The 18,007-nt window shown below is 41.6% G+C and overlaps 1 protein-coding gene across 4 annotated transcripts in view; it reads left to right on the plus strand.

The window, feature by feature from the left end:
- Positions 1-12,485: 12,485 nt before the first annotated feature.
- The window catches only part of CERS6 (ceramide synthase 6), a 99,173-nt gene continuing 93,651 nt past the window's right edge, over positions 12,486-18,007 (plus strand). For 3 of the 4 annotated variants that reach the window (XR_005701745.2, XM_040070206.2, XM_040070208.2), the window contains exon 1: positions 12,503-12,757. Coding sequence is in view for 3 of the 4 variants with exons in the window: in XM_040070206.2 (XP_039926140.1) it covers positions 12,588-12,757 (170 nt within the window). In the remaining variant the exon portion in view is untranslated. Of the gene's footprint in view, positions 12,758-18,007 lie in introns of all 4 variants that reach the window. The other variant, XM_040070207.2, reaches the window with a different exon arrangement.

Below are 18,007 nucleotides of genomic sequence, written 5' to 3' on the forward strand. Positions count from 1 at the left end.
ACAAGGAGAATATTTGAAACTGCTCAAATCCTGATGTGGCTATCAGCCACACAACCCAAGGATATCAAAAAAACAGGAATAACTAACAGAGGCTCTGAGAGACCAGCTGTGGTTAATGTTGTGAAGTAATTCACATTTCAGATTTGAAAAGAAGTTCATTACAGTATTCCTTTTCCCCCTGTGAAATTAGTTAAGATTTAGTCTCAAAAAAAAAAAAAAAAAAAGAGGAATGCACTTCCTTGTTTGTACTTGAAAACAAAAAGTGCTGTATACTGCTTCTGCTATTTTACAAATGTAAAAATTAAGGTTAAGGAAGGTTTTCACTGAGACAATAGAATTTCAGAAGTAATAGGATGCTTATGCTGCTTAGAGTTGCAGAAAGACTAAGTAAACTGTGTTTTGGTTTAGAAATCTTGTCTGCCAGCTGAGTTATTTATAACATTATACTCCTTTGTGCACCTCCTTCCATACAGCTCATTCTTTAAGAAGGAGGGGTCTTAAAATTGAGAAAATGCCCTTTTAAGAAACTCTGAAACCAAGGAGAACTAGAAACCTACATCTAAATGAAATGATGGAGAAGGCACAAGTCAATGTGTTGGGATAATAAGCCAAGAGCCATGGTGACAAAAGGATCTCTCAGCCACCATCTCACAGTCCTATGGAAGGAAATACATCTAGTGACTTAACAGGCCAAATTGATAGGAATAGATCAGTGCTGAGAAGCAGCTGTAGAGTCATAGGTATAAGATGGAATTGCATTAAAAGTAGGAGGGTGCGGGACTTAAGGGTTTGGAATATTAAGCTTAGAAAAATAGTAAACTCAGAAGTCAAAGCTGCTAGACAGCTGGTCTTTGACGCAGTATCAGTTACTGCACCAGGGGAAAAAATCATGACATTTAATTGGCATAGCTATGTAGTTTGAGCCATATACAGAGATGCATTTGTCCTGCTTGTAAGACCACCAAAGTATCTTCAAGATATGCTTTTTTTTATCTTTTTTTTTCTTCTTCTTCTTTTTTTTAAGCCTTTAATGGCTAGCCTGGGAAGGCAAAGATTGTTAAGAATCTTTTCTTCAATATCCATCCTGATATGTGTCAACAGCAGCAGACAAGATGAGAAGAAACTTGCTATTAACAGATTACTGGAAAATACCATGGTACTCATGGTCATTTCTGTAATGACAGTGGAACAATTAACTGTTAACAAAAGGTGGATCCACTTTCCATTTACAGTACTTCTAAACAGGTAACACAGACATACTGTCAGCTGTCACCCAATATTATGACATGGCCAGCCCAAAGAAGGGCAGTTGGTGGTTGTTCTACTAGCAGATCTCATTCATGGGTCATGGCTCCAAAAGGTATTTTTGTAGTGCTTTTAGCTACTAGATTGGAAAAGAGCATATGAAGTGTCCCTTAAGCTAAGTGCTGTGCTGTGGACAAGCCACTGATCTCTACTACTTCCAGGCAGACAAGAGCCTTATCACCCTTAAATAATTTACTGTCGGGTGCAGTTCCCTTCATATCTGCTTCGCCTGATCCTTGAGTCAATCAGTTACCATCAGAGCTCAGGCTTCTGCTACTGCTGCTTCCTGCTCCTCTCCAGTCAGCAGCAACAAAATTCTGCTGCCAGGAGTGTTTCTCATGCGCCTTTCAGTCAGTCCTTTTCTCTGTTACCTCAGCTTTTTGCAGAATTAACAGCAAATGCTAGGTAGACAAAGAATGAAAGATGAGGTTTTAAAAAACACAAATCCATTTGTCTCCTTGGCAATAAGCATTCCTTATTGCTGGTACCTTTTTCTATCCTGAAATTGAAAATCTGGTAATATTGTTTCACATCCAATAGGTATTAGATGTAACCTTGCTCGTATTTGCCTTGCTGGTTTATGGGATGACTAAACATGCTAAGAATGTTTTGGTAAACGTGACAGCTATCTTCAATATTTCTGGGTGAGTGATTTTAAAAGCATATTTTAGAACTCTCTTAATTCCTATTTAAAACAGCCTCTACTTCTATACTCTTCGCCGGTTTCTTTTGGTTCCTAGGATAATCTGGTAACCAAATCAACATGAAGTCAAACAGAACCTCATAATTCTGTGAGTGCACTAATAAACACAGTAACTGTCTCAAATAACACTGCAGTAAAAAGATATATATTTTCATGGCTTAAATTTACTGAACAGTGAGTTTGAATAATAAGCGAGTGGGAAAATGACCACATACACAGGAAAGAAGAGAAGACAATCAGATAAGTGAAAAGGAACAAATGGCTTAGAAGCTAACAAAAAGTCTGCAGAAAGAATGCATTAAGAAATTGTTGATGCAGAAAGTAAAGGAAATAAACAGCAAATACAGATTTAAATACCTAATTAATGTTATCTTGTTAGAAAAGAACACCTGCAAAGCACTGGCGGCTGGTCTTTTTACAGTTACTGATTGGTGGTGTAAAAAATAAAAGGAGAAAATTATCACTGCCAAGTGTGGTTAAAAGGAGTTGACAAATTGACATTTAGTGCTCCCTCACATGGTGACTATCCACACTGTTATTAGCTCAGCCCATCCTTGCAGATGCTTGTGCTTAGTTTAGTGCTCAATGTTATGATCCTTTAATTCCTCCTCAGTTTTTTTTATATCATGTCATAGGCTTGGTGAATTCAATGCAATACACTAAATTTACCAAAGGAAAAGCAGGAAAGATTTTCCTATTTTACTACATTTCCTTTCATTTTAAAAGTCATTAAAACTTAAGTATATAGATACTGACAAAATACTTGTATTTATGAAGTGGGATTTTTCAACATTTTATAATACTACAGAGCCTGAGTCAATACGTTATTGTGTATAAATCTTAGAAAATGTGTGTTGAGGGTTAAATCCCAAGACTTTGGACCCTCTACTTTCAGACTGACTTATGGAATATTATTTTAGTGAAATAAATATATCAAGCATGCTGTTATGGCACATGGAAAACCATGTATATGTACTGGAACAAGCAGAGGATTATAGCAGTTGTGACTCTACCTGCTGACTGACTTCAAACAGGATGTAAACACTCATGTAGCAGGAAGGCACAACATATGACCCAAAATAACATGCCAAAGAGTTTTAATTTTGCTTTTCAGTGACAACTCAAGGTAGAAACTACACATTATTTTCATTAAAATGGTAAAACTGTGCCCATCCTCTCCCCATCATGAAATTGCCTGCCCTCCAAGCTGTCCTCTAGAGGACTTGAAAAATATAACACAACATTAGTGTGTTTTAAGTAAGTGGCATTAATTTCAAGACAGGCAAACTGGGGAAGGGAGGGGGGGGATGGTATATTTTGGAATTCAATGCAGCTCTGTGTGTCTGACTCTGCTTAACCACAGCTCATGTGAAGAGTTTTTGTGTTTGAAATTATATAGCTACATGACACTGCCTGCCTTGCTCTATTGTTTCCTGAAAAAGTTTGCTATGGTGCAGGCACATCTTCTTCCCTAAGTGAGGCAGCAGCTCTGTTTCCCATTTGCAAAGGCCACAGCATATGACGAGCAGCACAAACTGAGCTCCAAAAAAGAAGACTGAAGAACCTGAACTGGTTGAGGTGAGACTGGAGAGTACTGACCTCATTGAAGAGATGTGGGCTCAGCTGTAATGTCAGTGTTTCTCTTCCTGAGGGCAGAACAAAAGTAAGTTGTACTTGGTGATCAAATCCACTGGAAGGTGCAACAGGATAAAGAAAGACAGTATTTACCTTACTTGAACTATGTCCCTGTAACTCCCTTTCCTACTCCCCCTGCCAACACTATGGCACCAAGTCAGCTGCATCTTCATCCTCTGCTGATATCCTAAGTGCACAGTTAGAAATGTGTGCATTGTGGTTTGCATTATTTCATTTGTTTCTGTGACAAGTTCTTATTTCTAGAAGCAGCATTTTCTTCCTGAGGTTTAATTACTTAGGGTTTTAGTAAATGAAAGCCTCTTTAATTGATAAACAATAGCAAATAATGACAGTGATGAGAATGCTAGTTAAAAGATTATGATTAAAATTGAGTTATACTATTTTTTCCCTATAGAATATCCTTTCCAATATTTCCATCATTGTATTGACAGAAACTTTGGGGAGTTGTTGCTTTACTTTTAAGGAAAGTCTGATGACTTTAATTTGTATTATTCAGCCATCTTCATTTGCTTGCTTCAGAGTACTCCTATTCAATTTAACTGTCTCGATATGGGCCTCATCCATCAGGGAAACTCCCGAGCTTTTGCAGCTGTATTTATTCTGATCTTTTATGAAGTGGGTTAGCAAACAAAAAGTAGTTTCCAGTGTACAATTTATGTTTGCAAAGCACCCAAATTCCAGCCTGCCCCCCTTTGTTGTGCAGAAGGAAAGTCTCCCTAAGCACTGCCACAAAAGCCAGAGTGTAGGGAGGTGGCATTAACACGAGCAGTGTTTTGCAGCAGTGTGATCAGCATGTAGCGTGATACCTGAATTTGGTTATTTTGGAATGAAGACCACTTGACCCAACAATAATGCACCTTTAACTGGAAAATGAGTGAAATAGTACAACTATGCTGCATGTGGCAAAAGGGTGCCCTCCACCAAAATTCTACCTCTAGAAAGTTATTTGTTGGTGTACCTGATTTGTTCAGGTCAGTTTTATAGAAATTCATTAGATGATGCTTCTAATCAGTTAAAATAGCCTTCTATTTTTCTGTTTCCAATTTATATGAAGTTTAAATGTACACTAGTTACAGCAAAATAGCAACAACCTGATGACAGAGAGAAAATAATAAGCTCAGCCCCTGCCTTTTCTATGAGTCTGGTAATATTCCTTAGAAGTCTGAGACAAAACTGCCACTGACTTCAGAAATTGATTGCAAGGCCTTGGCAACAGTGTCAAAAGCCGTCAGCAAGGCTTTCAACACAGTGTCTCACAATATCCTCATAGGCAAACTCAGGAAGTGGGCTGGATGAGTGGACAGTGAGGTGGATTGAAAACTGACTGAATGGCACGTCCCAAAGGGTCATCATCAGTGGCATGGGGTCTCGCTGGAGGCTTGTCACTAGTGGTGGTCCTCAAAGGCTCAATAGTGGAGTAATGTTTAACTTATTTGTCAGTGATTTGCATGAAGGGGCAGATGCCTACTCAGCAAGTTCACTGATGACACAAAGCTGGGAGGAGCAGCTGACACCCCAGAGGGCTGCACAGCCCTTCAGGACCTTGATTGGTTAGAGAGATGGGCAGACAAGAAATGAAATGAAAAAAAGGCAAATGCAGGATCTCTTAATCCTGCGTCTGTGAGAGAGTAACCCCATACACCAGTACAGACTGGGGACCTGGGGTTCTGGTGGACCATAAGTCAGCAGAGTGTACTTGTGGCCAAGAAAGCAAATGGTGTCCTGGACTACATTGGGAAATGTGCAGAAATGAATGCATAGGAAGTTCCACCTGAGTATGAGGAAGAACTTTTTTACTGTGTGGGTAACCACACACTGGAGCAAGATTGTTTACCAAGAAAGAATTACCAAGAAAGGTTGTGGAGTCTTCTCCACTGGAGATATTCAAGATCCCTCTGGATACAATCTTGTGCACTAGGATGAACCTTCTTGAGCAGCGAGGTTGAGCCACATGACCTGCTGTGGTCCATTCCAACTTGACCCATCCTCTGTACACAAATTATATAAAACCACAAAACCACTAATACCTAGTGGGTTTTTTTTCTTAACACTGCATGCTTTTAAGAACTCTGGCTTCTAGGTCAAAAGAGACAAAGACATTAGAGCTTTGGAATCTTTTCTGAAAAAATCCCCTCAACTCTATATACATATATTGTGCTGAAAAATATGTTTCTAATAACCACTTTTAGTCCTGTTTAATAAAATGTTGATATAGTTATATGCAGATGAGAAGGTCTACTGGATTATTGCACAAAGCATCATATTCATTTTTACTCATATTTATATTACATTCTCCGTTCAGGCTTCCTATTTCTGTACACAGCAAGACCATGTGAGGGTGAACAACCCCCTCATCTTGTCTCCTGGATGCTGGAACTGATATTTGTAAATCTTTACACTTTTTATCCAAAAACACAGTTGCTAAACAGCTAAGCCACTATTTATCCCAAAAAAAGGCACTTTTTTTTCATCCTGTGGATGAGAATAAATTTAAGGAGAGATAAATCCCTCAACAGATTTTGCTTCTGTGTCCATGTTGCTGTGCCTGGATACAAAGCAGCTATTGGACTGCTTGACCAGCTGATTTGGAGGGTGGATGGCAGCTTTGGGTATCAAGAGAGAGACAAAGGCTCTGAAGAATACAAATGGGCTGCAGCCACTCATTGGAGGAGTGTTACCCACAGGAAGAGGTAAAATGATCACACTGGTCAAAGACTAAATAAAACATTTAAATCAAGGCGTATATATAATGTTTTGTGCAATAATATAAATACCTATATACATGATGTGGAAGAAAGTTTGTTGGTGCTTTTTGTTTTTATGGGAGGAATGAAACAACCCCTTTTTCATAGCTGGGATGAAGGTACTCTCATTTTTCTGTTGATTAGTTATCCTACATGAACTTGCAAAAGAGAGAACACATGGTGGGGTTGAAATAAAGCTGGGAAAACTTAAAGCATTGTTCTCCGGTTTCACCTCTCCACAAGTCCAGAGAAAACAGAAATAGAGTATTATATTTCCAACTCAGAAAATGCTTAAAGCCATGCCTAACTAATGTACTGTGTCAGTGCCCATAATAGCTGTGGCTTGTATCAGAGGGAGGAGATAAGATGGTCAGCTTCCATTTGTGGAGTCAAGACTGTATTTACAGGACACAGCAAGTTGTCACGTTCACTACAAAGCATAAACAGGGGTAGTTACCCCAGCAGGGAGTGTGGCCCACTGAGTTATCACTTCAGCTTTCTTGTATCTCTTCCAGTTAACTGATTAAGTGCAATAATATGTGACCTATAATCTTGAGAATTTTGACACACTCAGTATAGCTAAGGAAATCTTTAATTACTATCTAGAGCTTTAAAGACAAATTTGTATCAAACAATTATTGTGTGTCTGATTTTACCCAGTCCTTATATTTTACTTCCAAGTCACATAAAAAATGAAATAACCTTATTCTTGTGAGGTAATTATAAAATTAAAAATAGTCACTTTTGTTTTAAAATGTCAGAATATATATGTGATAATTTGTGGAAATGAAAATGCTAATTTAATAAATTCAGCATTAATTTAGCAATATTTTCAGTCAACCCAGATGTATATTTTGGATAAAAATAAAATTCTTTACAGCTGTGACATAGGTATGGTGAAATTCATAAGGAAGATATTTAAATCTGTGGTAAGAAAATAAAATTTTATTGCCAGCCTGTTAACTGTCCCCTAGCTTCCAGGCAAATAGTAATTTACATGTAGATGGGGTCTTAAAACCAAATACTAAATGCCATTGGTTTCATTCAGATATGAACACAAAATATTACCAAGAAACTACCAGACGACATTGTGACAGTGATGTTAAATGAGCTTTGAAGTAGAATCTGAGATGACCCGGTGAACGTTCTTCTGGGCAGAATGTAATTACCTTGGAAGCTGTCTGAAAATGACTAGAAAATACCAAAATTTAGTTCTGGCAGTAATTTCTGGAGTTTTGGAGACTGTGGTTTAATAAGACAGCAAATGACTCCCGGGTTGCCAGGAGTGGAACACAGCTTGCAGCCACGAGATGGGAGGTACTGATCTCGCACAAGTTCACACTGACCATGTGAATTCCCTGTAAATGATATGACAGGTCAGCATTGCAGTGGCTGACTTTTTATGCTAGATTAGAGCTCTCATTGCATGGAGAGTCAGGTATTGTCTGTCCCCTCACAGCTGACACCATGCTGGCAGAGACTCCAGACTGCATGTTCATTGGCAAGTCAGGCACACCAGTGTGGCTGGTCAGAGCCCAGATTTCACCGAGCGTTGAAGACAAGGCCTGGCTACTGAAAGTCTGCAGTCCCGCAGAGCGTGTCTGGATGCTGGGGAAACAAGATGCATACAGTATACGGTAAATTTTCACGTCATGCAGGTTTGAAAAGTCCCTTTACTAGGTCAATTCTAATGTGACTCTATAGCCCAAACCTGGCCGCATGAATAGGCACTAAGCGGATGTTTCTGAAGGGCCAGTTGAAGTGTGACACAGTGTATGTAGTTTAAGACAAAACAAGCACTTTTTCCAGCTGCCTGTCTTTGCTCAGAGTTGTGCAAATCTCATTACAAGGGTTTTTTTCAGGATAATTTATTTAAAATTGGTATGGAAGGTCCTGACTACTATTACTGTAGTTTGAGTGGGCCTGGTTCAGTGTACAATACATTTGGGTTGTTAAGCAACATTGCAATCAAATGAATGATGATGGTATCATAATTAGGACATACATTTTGGCACACTTTCTTTAGAAATCTAGAGCAGGAAGCCAAATCAAAGTGAACAATGAAGATAAATGAAACACAGAGACATACTGACTCAGGCAGTCCCTGCTTCCTCCTCTCCCTCTGAACCATCCTCACAGGCCAGTTCTCCTTCAGCTCTTGACTTTAATTGGAGCCCATCACAAGGCAAAAACCATCCCAAGGTTTGTAAACCTTTCTTTCAGCTGGGACTATTTGTCCACATATCTTTCCATTCGGCCAAGCTAATTACCGTGGCATGTCTTTCCAAGTGACAAACTTGCTTGTCTGCCAAGATAAAACATTTGGAAGGCCATGAAGTGATGTAACCTGGGGACACCTCTGTATTGCTATATTTTAAGTGCTATTACACATAGCTCTGCTAGTGATTTGAATTCAGGGCATTGTTTGGTAATTGGGTGAAGCCAGACTAGTCTCTTCAGACAAATACAATCCCACATAGGAGCCAAGACTGATGTGACTAGCCCGGAATAGTTTTTCTAATGAAGATTGCTGCTCTGCTTGTGGGATTCTTAGGTGAAATTATTAGAAAAGCTGGCAAAACTAGTATCACAAGAAGCTAGAAGGGAGCACAAAACTGTTGTGACCAGCAGGTAGAAGACATGTTAGAAGAATGGCAGCTCATTGCCATGACTTGCACCGCCACTTCCCCTGTGCCCATGGTCCTTCATCTCCCCCAGGAGGGCACAGAGGAGTCACGCAACACCCAGGCAGCTCTCGGCCTTCTGCTTGGCACATCATTAGCGGACTAATGATATGACCTATAGAAATGGGACTGGCACCAATGCTTTTTTCAAGTACCGGCCACAGCCAGCTCTTCAGCTTAGAACAATGCAGTTCAGATTTGGATAAAAAGAAGTCTCAGTAGATTGTTTCATTGCCACCTGTACTACCCAGTTCATTAAAGGGACTGGTCCAGAGTCTTATCACAGTTGCCTATGCGCAAGCCTGATGCTACCCCAGAAATACAGTAGACTAAATGAGAGTTAAAAACAAAACAAACAAACAAACAAACAAACAAACAAACAAAAACAACAACAACAAAAAACCCCACAAAAAAAACCAACCACCCAACCAAAACAAAACAAAAAACCGAAGGGCTGATTGCATTCAAATCTTCGGCAGTCCTTTAAAATCAAGAGGTTTTTCTGAAGCTTTTCCTGTTTTGGTGGACTGACTTCTCCAGGTGGCCAGCAATACGGCTCAAGGTCCGGAACTGTGTACGCTGTCAGTTTTCTCTTTTCCTATTTGGCATGGTAACATACGTTCAGTTACTTTTGCTGAATCTTTGTATCTGTTTTCGTTTAGTTGTTACTAACTCTTGTTAGTAACTACAAAGTGCCCAGGCTGGGGTTTTGAGGAAGTAGTCGTAGTTTCAGCCCTTTACTTTGTTTTAAGACAGATAATTTTTTTAGCACTATCTTGGAGTAAGTTCCTTCAAGATATGAGACCACATATGAAAACACAGTTTTAAAAGTTTTACTGGGCTCCATTTTGTGATATTACAACTTTAAGGGGCAGGAAAGAAAAACACCGTGGTACAAAACACCATATTCAGGCATTCTTATTCCATAGTCATATCTTGGCTCCAGCTACAGTTTGAATTCAATTAAAAGCTTTTAATTGGTCATCCTTCCAAACATTTCTAAACTGTCATTCATTTTCAGATACACCTAGAGATCTATTGTCCTAACATAATTTTAGTCTGACACAAAAGTCAATTACACTAATTGTTCAGCAGGAATTAACCTCTTATGCATCATCAGATTATTACTGTTGCTAGGTTCATTTTGCAAAGATCTTTCCTTTATCTGTACATAAAGCAAAGCACCAGCTCTTGTGAGTCTCAGTACTGACTGGGAAATAACTACTTGATTGGAATGAGAACAGACATAAATATTGAATGTACTTCTAAACTGATTGGAATATTGAAATAGGCTGCTAAAAGACAGGTCACCTTCAGCTGTGGGATAATGACACTGATTTTCTGATTAAAAATACCTTTGCCTTGAACACAATTATTAATGAAGTAAATGGTTATCAGTGTATTGACAGATATCAAAACAATATCTAAAGAACTTTTAATCAGATTTCAAAGTGGATACTTCTGAGGCCATTCTGAGGATGTGCCCTCAATACCTCAATTTAAAACTCACTTATGCACATCCATTCAGAAAAAATCAGTGATCTGGATGATTTTAGAGGCATATGTGTATGTGCAGGAGCCAGCTCAGGTGTTTGTGAGAATGTGCTGGATGATATTTCCCAGGGGAAATTCTAGGGGAGTTTTAGGTCAGCTGACTAAGGGGAGAAATCTGGCTGTGAGAACAAGGCAGAGAAGTTGGAAGGAAGAAGGACTTTTTTTTTTTTTTTTTTTTTTTTTTTTGGAGTCTTGATGATTTGAGTGAAAAAATATTTTCTTATACTCAGAAAATCTTATATTTTTTTTGTGAGGAAAGCTTCATAAGGGGTGTGGAACTCATGGTCTGCTTTCTGTCTGAACTGAAATTACAGCAAAGCCCTGGGTTTTGACAGCTTATGTCAGAGAATAATCCTGAGACAAAGTGGAGGAAGAGATGGGGCCAGGCAGATCTGGCAGTGGTGCTACAACTCACACTTTTTTTCCAGACAATTAGAAGGACTCTCTGTACTCTCTCCCCAAGAAACAAACACAAGAACTGAATTGGAATAATAATTCAGACACTTATGAAATTGTCTCATCAATAAAACAGAAACATTCACTGGCAGGTTTACCTGCATGGCTCGTCAGCCATCCTGCCAAAGAATTTCCTGAAGCTTCCCTGAAAAGTCCTAGATGGAAATGATCTCCTTATAGAGAAGGTTTTTTTCCTTCTTTTAAATTGATGTGGCATTTTCCATAGCATTATATTTGACTTATGATTTTATTCAGCACAGAAATGTCAGCACAGACACGAGGAGCTGTGCAATTAATTTTTCAGGAAGGGCAAATAGAGCCAGTGGGGTGAAAAGAGGAAGTCAGCATAAAACATAAAAGCAGGATGATAAAACCCTGAAGTATGGCATGTGCAAAGGTCTGTGTCTCAGCATTCAATAGCCTGATGGTAAGTATGATGATACGATGAAGAAAACAGAAAACAAACTGAGTCAGGGCAGAAGAACAGTGAGGGTACAGGAGCTACTATTTCAAGTAATTTTGTGTGTGCCGGGACCACCACGTGTACAGTCCCGTGGCTACAGCTATACTAAAGCCTGCGGTAAAGTTTAGTGGAATCAAATGTAGTTTTCCTCTCACAGAGTATCTCTAGCAAGACATGGCAATGAGATAAGGAATCAGAGGTAAAAATCTCCGTAAAACAAAAAAGGTTTTCTTTAGTCGGGACTGCAAAGCCACAGTCCTAACCTCAAATTTGGTAATGAGTCGTGTGCTTTCTGACGCTTTTCCATGACACATTTACACCGGTTTGCTGTACTCGCGTTCAGAGTAAAGTCATTGAATGTTTGAGAGTCCTTCCACCCGGGACAGCCCCGCTCCCGGTTAAACACCTCAAGCCGAGAGGGCCGGGAGCAGCGGTCCGGACAGGGGTCACTCTCGGGGACCCTACTGCCCGGCCCGCGCGGCTGTGCAGACTTCATAGAGGGCTTTTCACTGCTGCCACCTGCGCACTCCGGTCGGACGACAGCCTTTCCAGGCTCGCCGGGACCCCGGCTGGCGGCGAAAGGGCGGGTGGGTGACACGGCGCGGAGCCGCCCGGGCCGGCGCTGAGGCGGAGGCTGCGCCCGGTGGGTACAGCGCTGCTGCCGGCTGCCTCGGCCGCCGCCAGCGCCCCTGGGACGGGGTCCCTCTTACTCGGGTCGCGTCACTTCGGCTTCGGGCTTCGGTGCCGTCTTTCGGCAGGGGAAAGGGGCGGGGGAAGGCGGCTCCGGACCGCCCGGCGGGGCCCCGAGCAGCGGCGGGAGCCAATGGGTGCCGGCGCGGCCGTGCGACAGGCGGGGCGGCCGCTGCCCCCGCCGGGCGGGGAACCTGCACGGCGGCGCTTGGCAGCATCATCCGCGGCTGCGGGGCTGACACACGCCTCCATCCTCCTCTCCCGGCAGCCGCTCACACGCGCCTCGCCGCGGGCGGAGCGGAGCGAGGGGCGCCGCGGCAGACAAAGCAAAGATGGCAGGGATCCTCGCCTGGTTCTGGAACGAGCGGTTTTGGCTGCCGCACAACGTCACCTGGGCGGACCTGCAGAGCACGGAGGAAGCCGCCTTCCCGCAGGCGGAGGACCTCTACCTCGCCTTCCCCCTGGCCTTCTGCATCTTCATGATCCGGCTGCTCTTCGAAAGGTAACGCCGAGCCCCTTGCGCCGCCCCGGGCTCGGTTTGGCTGGGAGGGCCCAAGGGCGGTCGAGGAGCCTCGTCAGCCTAGCGTCTTCCCCCGCCGCTGCTTCTCAGCCCGCCTGACCGGGCCCTCGCGTTATCCCTGCCCCCTCGGTCGGTCACGTAGCGGGCCCGATGCAGGAAGGTGGAGGAGTTCGGGAGGCAGCCGGCGCGCCGTTCCCGCCGCCTGCAGCGAGGCCCGGCGCGGGCGCTAGGAGGCGAGGTCTGCCCGGGAATGGACGCAGCCCTCCCGCCACCTGCGCCGGCCGCGGCGGGCGGGGGAGAAGGGCCCTCCGGCACCTGTGCGGACTGGGGCGCCCGCCCGCCACCCACGGGGCTGAGGCGGGGTCCCGTCCGACCCCCTCACGGGAGCTCCGCGAGAAGAGCAGCGGCGACGGGCCGCGGCGGGAAGTGGTCCCGGCAGGAGAGTTTGCCCGTGCCGCCGCCGCAGGGCCGCTCTCCGCAGCGAAGCCCGCGCTGGGTCCCCTGCGCGGCCGGGAGCGGCGGCGCGGAGCTGAGGGCCGGCGGTGGCTGTTCAGCCTGGGGCCTCAGGTGGGAAGGGGCAGTTCTTGGTGAGGGCAGCGGGGCTGAGCAGAGCTGTGCGCGGCCAGAGCAAATGGTATCAGTGAGCGGTCCTCGCCGAGTATCGGAGCACTCTGGGGCTGTCGGGATGTTGAAGCTCAGTGATGAAACGCGCCAGACGCTGTTCGTCTCTGAACCAAAGTCACCGTTCTTCGAGGCTGCTGAACTCATAAACCACGTTTCACAAATACGTAAATCCGTACATCTGTATACTTAACCACAAGGCGTCAGACTAGCGACCGGCCGGCACTGACCGTATTTTCTGTGAGGTTTCCGTGCAGGCGCTGAGCAGGGGCCGCCTGTCACGGGGAGACAGCTGGAGCCAAGTGGGTGCTCTCTTGGGCACGCTGCTGCGCCGCCTGACAAAGGTGGTGTTCCCTCAACAGCACAGAACAAAAGAAAGATTCCTTATGCCAACACCTACGTGTTTTCAGTGTTGTCTTCTTAGGCATGCTATTAGGGTAGTCAAGTAAGATAAAGGAAGACCGGTAGTTACTACATGCCAGAGAAGGACTGTAAAGATACTTTAAAAATGATAAAACAGCTGATCTGCCAGGTACTGCTTCAAATTTCTTAAGCTTTCCCTCTCCCTGGTTAGAATTTGCCTGTATTCCTAGCTTGGCTGAGAGGACCATATTTGTTTTGAAAAATAAGCTGTCACGGGCTGTTGTTATCTTCTGTGTTGCTTTACAGATTTACTGAGCAAGACAGTAAAAGTTGTCATCTGCCTGAAAATCAGAGGTTGTGAAAAGTTAATTGAAACAATTGAGTTAAATACTGCAATATAGTTACAACTGGAGTAATAAGAGATGATGTCAAATAATTTATTTTTTTTTTCAATCTTGAGTGTTGAAAGTGGGTGCATGATATTGCACCTCATGTCATCTGAACTGCAATATGCATCACAACAGGAGTGTGTTTTAATGGAGGAACAGTTAGAGAGGTAGTTTCAGCCTCAAGTTTAACTCACATTTCTGCTAATCCTGATGTGGCTGTTGTTAGCATTGTTGAAGTTACTCTGATTATGTAGTAGTTTCTATCCACTTACTCTGGTAACTTGATTGTAGGTCAGAGCTCTCCAAAGGTGTTTTATTAACAATTACTTAGACATATCTTTTTTTCCTTTTAGAATTAAAATCAATTTCAAAACCCCTCTGTGAGAGTAGGATCAGGCTGGTTTGTGTGACATTAATCCACACAGCATGCATGGTACAACGTGATTTTTCACGCAGAGTATTTTATTAATGCAGGCCGAGCAAAAGCAACTGGACCTGTTTCCACTGATGAAAGCAGGGGGGTTGTGTATGACTTTGAGTGGGGGAACAATCAAGCTTTAATATTGCTTATTGTTAATTGGTTTTTTCAGATTTCTGTGCTTTGGTTGTTGGGAGCTACAGAAATCCTTCCTGCACATCATAAATTAAAGGTCTGCAACTATACAAAATTTAGAAGGGGAAGAGAGGAATGTCTTTAAAATTAACTTTTTTTCTTTCTTCTCTGTATTAAAACTTTTTTTTTTAAACTCAGGTTGTGGATGACTGATATATGTGCTGCATCCTGCAACATGTCCTTGCAGATGTTTAACAGTTGCAATGGTAGCAGCTAAAGGAAAAATAAAAATAGATTCTGTAACACATTTTAAAAACTTGCAGGTTTATTTTTAGATCTGTGACTGTAGTGTAGTATTTGTAACATCAGAATAGTCTCTATTTTGTTTTGTAAGATATCCTAAGTCTAATACAGGTACTCTTATAATTTTGTTCACTGGTAGGTAAGCAGACACAAGGTGTTAAGAATCTGATTATGTGTTTTATATCCATTATTTTCAGACTGCTCCATAGCAGCTGACTGCTAGGCTGCTGGAGTAGTGTGGCTTATTCCTCTGCTTCGTAGGAAGGGGTACTAACTTCATCAATCCTCACAATAGTATGAAATGCAGTTGGGAGTAGTTGGACTTACATGCCTTTGCTTACAAAGTTCTTGATATGTTTGGGGGGATACAACTTGCAAGGCTGGAAGTTGATGTATATGGTTTTTTCTATATACATGTGTATTTGAGTGCACATATTTGCAGGGGGGATTGAAATTATACAACTTGGAAATTTTGTTTTTTACATATACACATATTTACAAAAATAATCCTACAGGAAGTGTTGTTGTTGTTTTTTACTGGTTTGGTGAATCAGATAACTAACCCAAGAGAATAATCTAGATGCTTCTTAATTTTTTTTTCTCCTTTCAAATGAGTTACTTTTTGTTGATTTCCTTGTCCTCTATCCCTGACTTGTCCTCTTGAATGAAAGGAAAAGGTAGATTAGAATATTAATTGTATGTTCAGTCACTTCAGCAAGTGGATCTGATGATGATGAGTGCTCCTGAAATAGGTTTTGGTCTGAGGTATAATCTCATAGCCATGAGATTTAGTGGATGTGTCTGCTGAGGTTATCATAGTTACAGATGAGGTGTTATAATAATTTAACAGCCTTTTCTCTTATCCATTCCTTCTCATTCATCTCTTTCTTTAAACACAAAGTAAATTTTAGAAAATTATAATAATAAGCACAAAGATGGTGTTACCTGGTAATTTGGAAGATGACAGAAGTTTAGTAATGCAGGAACATATTTCTCCATAGTATGTATCCATTTTGTGTGCCTTACTACTTTCTTAAAAGCAATTACGGATACCCCCTGTACTATACAATGCCTTCAGGTAACGCAAGTGCTCAGTAATAAGTCTCTGTCTCCCTGGATCCTTTCCAGTTCTAGTGTGGGAAAGACAGGTTAAAGCTGAATTGAAACTGGTCTTACTAATAGCAAGGTGTTATAGTTTTGATTGGCCTAAAAAAGATAAAGAAACACCTGGTATTCTGGACAAATACAATTTTTCTTCTTTTGTTTATGGGATAACATAGCTCTTCTCCCTCTGTGCTAGACCTCTCTGCTCAGAAGCAGCATCCTTTCCTAAACTCCTAAGCGTGTCCTCCGTGAAGAGTGTGTGCTTACACAAAACCAGTATTCACTCAGCAATCAGTGTGCTTGTTTTACACAAAGCAAGAGGGTAACACTTCTGTTTTAGAGACTGCTCTCAAGGAAGATATTAACTGAATCCTCCAAAAGGATTCCTGACTAAACAGATTTCTGATGGGGTCCAGCAATCTTCTGAGTCAAGTCGTCTGATATTACCATTTTTTTACACTTAGTTCATCTATTGAAGTTACTCATATTTCATCTTTGCACTGTAGTTGCACTGTATTTTATTTTCCTCATCTTGTAAGCATCAGTTTGGGCTCAGATCTAATGAAATCACTCCATGAATCAGCAAACTAGGCCTATACTACTTTTATTGTAATCTGGGAGAGCAGTTCTCAAAGGTGATGCTGATATTCTGCAGTTGATGGAATGGCTCATAAGGTCAGAGATAGATTGATTATATATAGCAACAGCCCTTCATCTGCACTGACTTGAACTGAACCAGCCACATCATTTACTATTACTCTGATCAAGATACTGTAGACATTGAGCATATGGAAATTCATGGCTTTTATATGAAACTTTGCTTTTGTAATGATAATTCAGTTTCAAAGGTTACCTCAGCTGATTTTCATGTAGGATGACAGTAGAATTCCTAGTGCATCTGGGTGATGTGACACAATGACTGTATGGGCATGTATACATATTTCTTGCTAACTATAAAAATTCATTGAGATGACAATACATAAAGTCTTGTAAGTGTCTCTGGTGTGTAGTGTATACATATAAATTTGATTTTTGTACTCCCTAGGACATCTAGTATCGGTGGTTTTTACAACAAAAAAGAGGCTAGACAGGATGCAAATTTTGGAAGAGAGTGTACAAACTCACTGTACTTCCAGCAGCCCAAAACCTCATCTGGAGAGGCTGGATGGGGCACTAATGGTTATTTCTGTTAAAACCTTTTTCTAGGCTGTAATATTTATAGATTTTTTGGCTTATTTCCCTGTGTGTTAGGTAAAATCTGATCATTCAGGTGTAATTTATCTGTATGTAAGTGGTGAATATGTTCTGACAATTACTTTCTTGGTTCCTTCTTTACTTTTTTTTTTTTTTTTTTTTTTTTTTTTTTTCATAAGATGATATGTAGGGCTTTTTCTTTTTGCTTGATTGCTATTTACTGAATGCTAATTCTATCAAAATTGAATAGAATATTGAAATTGCTAACTTGTATGAAAAGACAGACACTGGAAAGAAAATAACTAAAAATATATATTTCTTTTCAACTTTAAACCAATTTAATTTAAAAAAGCAACAATACAGCCTTAGCAGTAAATAGCTTTAAAATGCATGTATATCTTGCTGATTGTACTATCCCTTTCTCTGTGTTTCTTTAAGTTACTAATTTTCTGTCATTTATCTTTTTCTTTATATAACCAGTTTTAGTTTCCCAGGGTTGAGCCTCAGCCACTAACACCTGCAGACTAACACTTGCCAACAAATGATTGTTTTACCTGGAGAACTGTTGTCTATCTTGGCCTGTGTGTCTTACCAGCTTAGACCAGTGCAGTGTGCTCTCACGCACACTGGTCCTGCCAGCGCTGGCTGGTGTACAGCTCTGTTGTGTAATGTAGTTGTGTGTTCACACATGGGCTTAGAGTGCTC

The sequence above is a fragment of the Hirundo rustica genome, chromosome 7, assembly GCF_015227805.2.
Source record: "Hirundo rustica isolate bHirRus1 chromosome 7, bHirRus1.pri.v3, whole genome shotgun sequence".
Taxonomy (NCBI): Eukaryota; Metazoa; Chordata; class Aves; order Passeriformes; family Hirundinidae; genus Hirundo; species Hirundo rustica.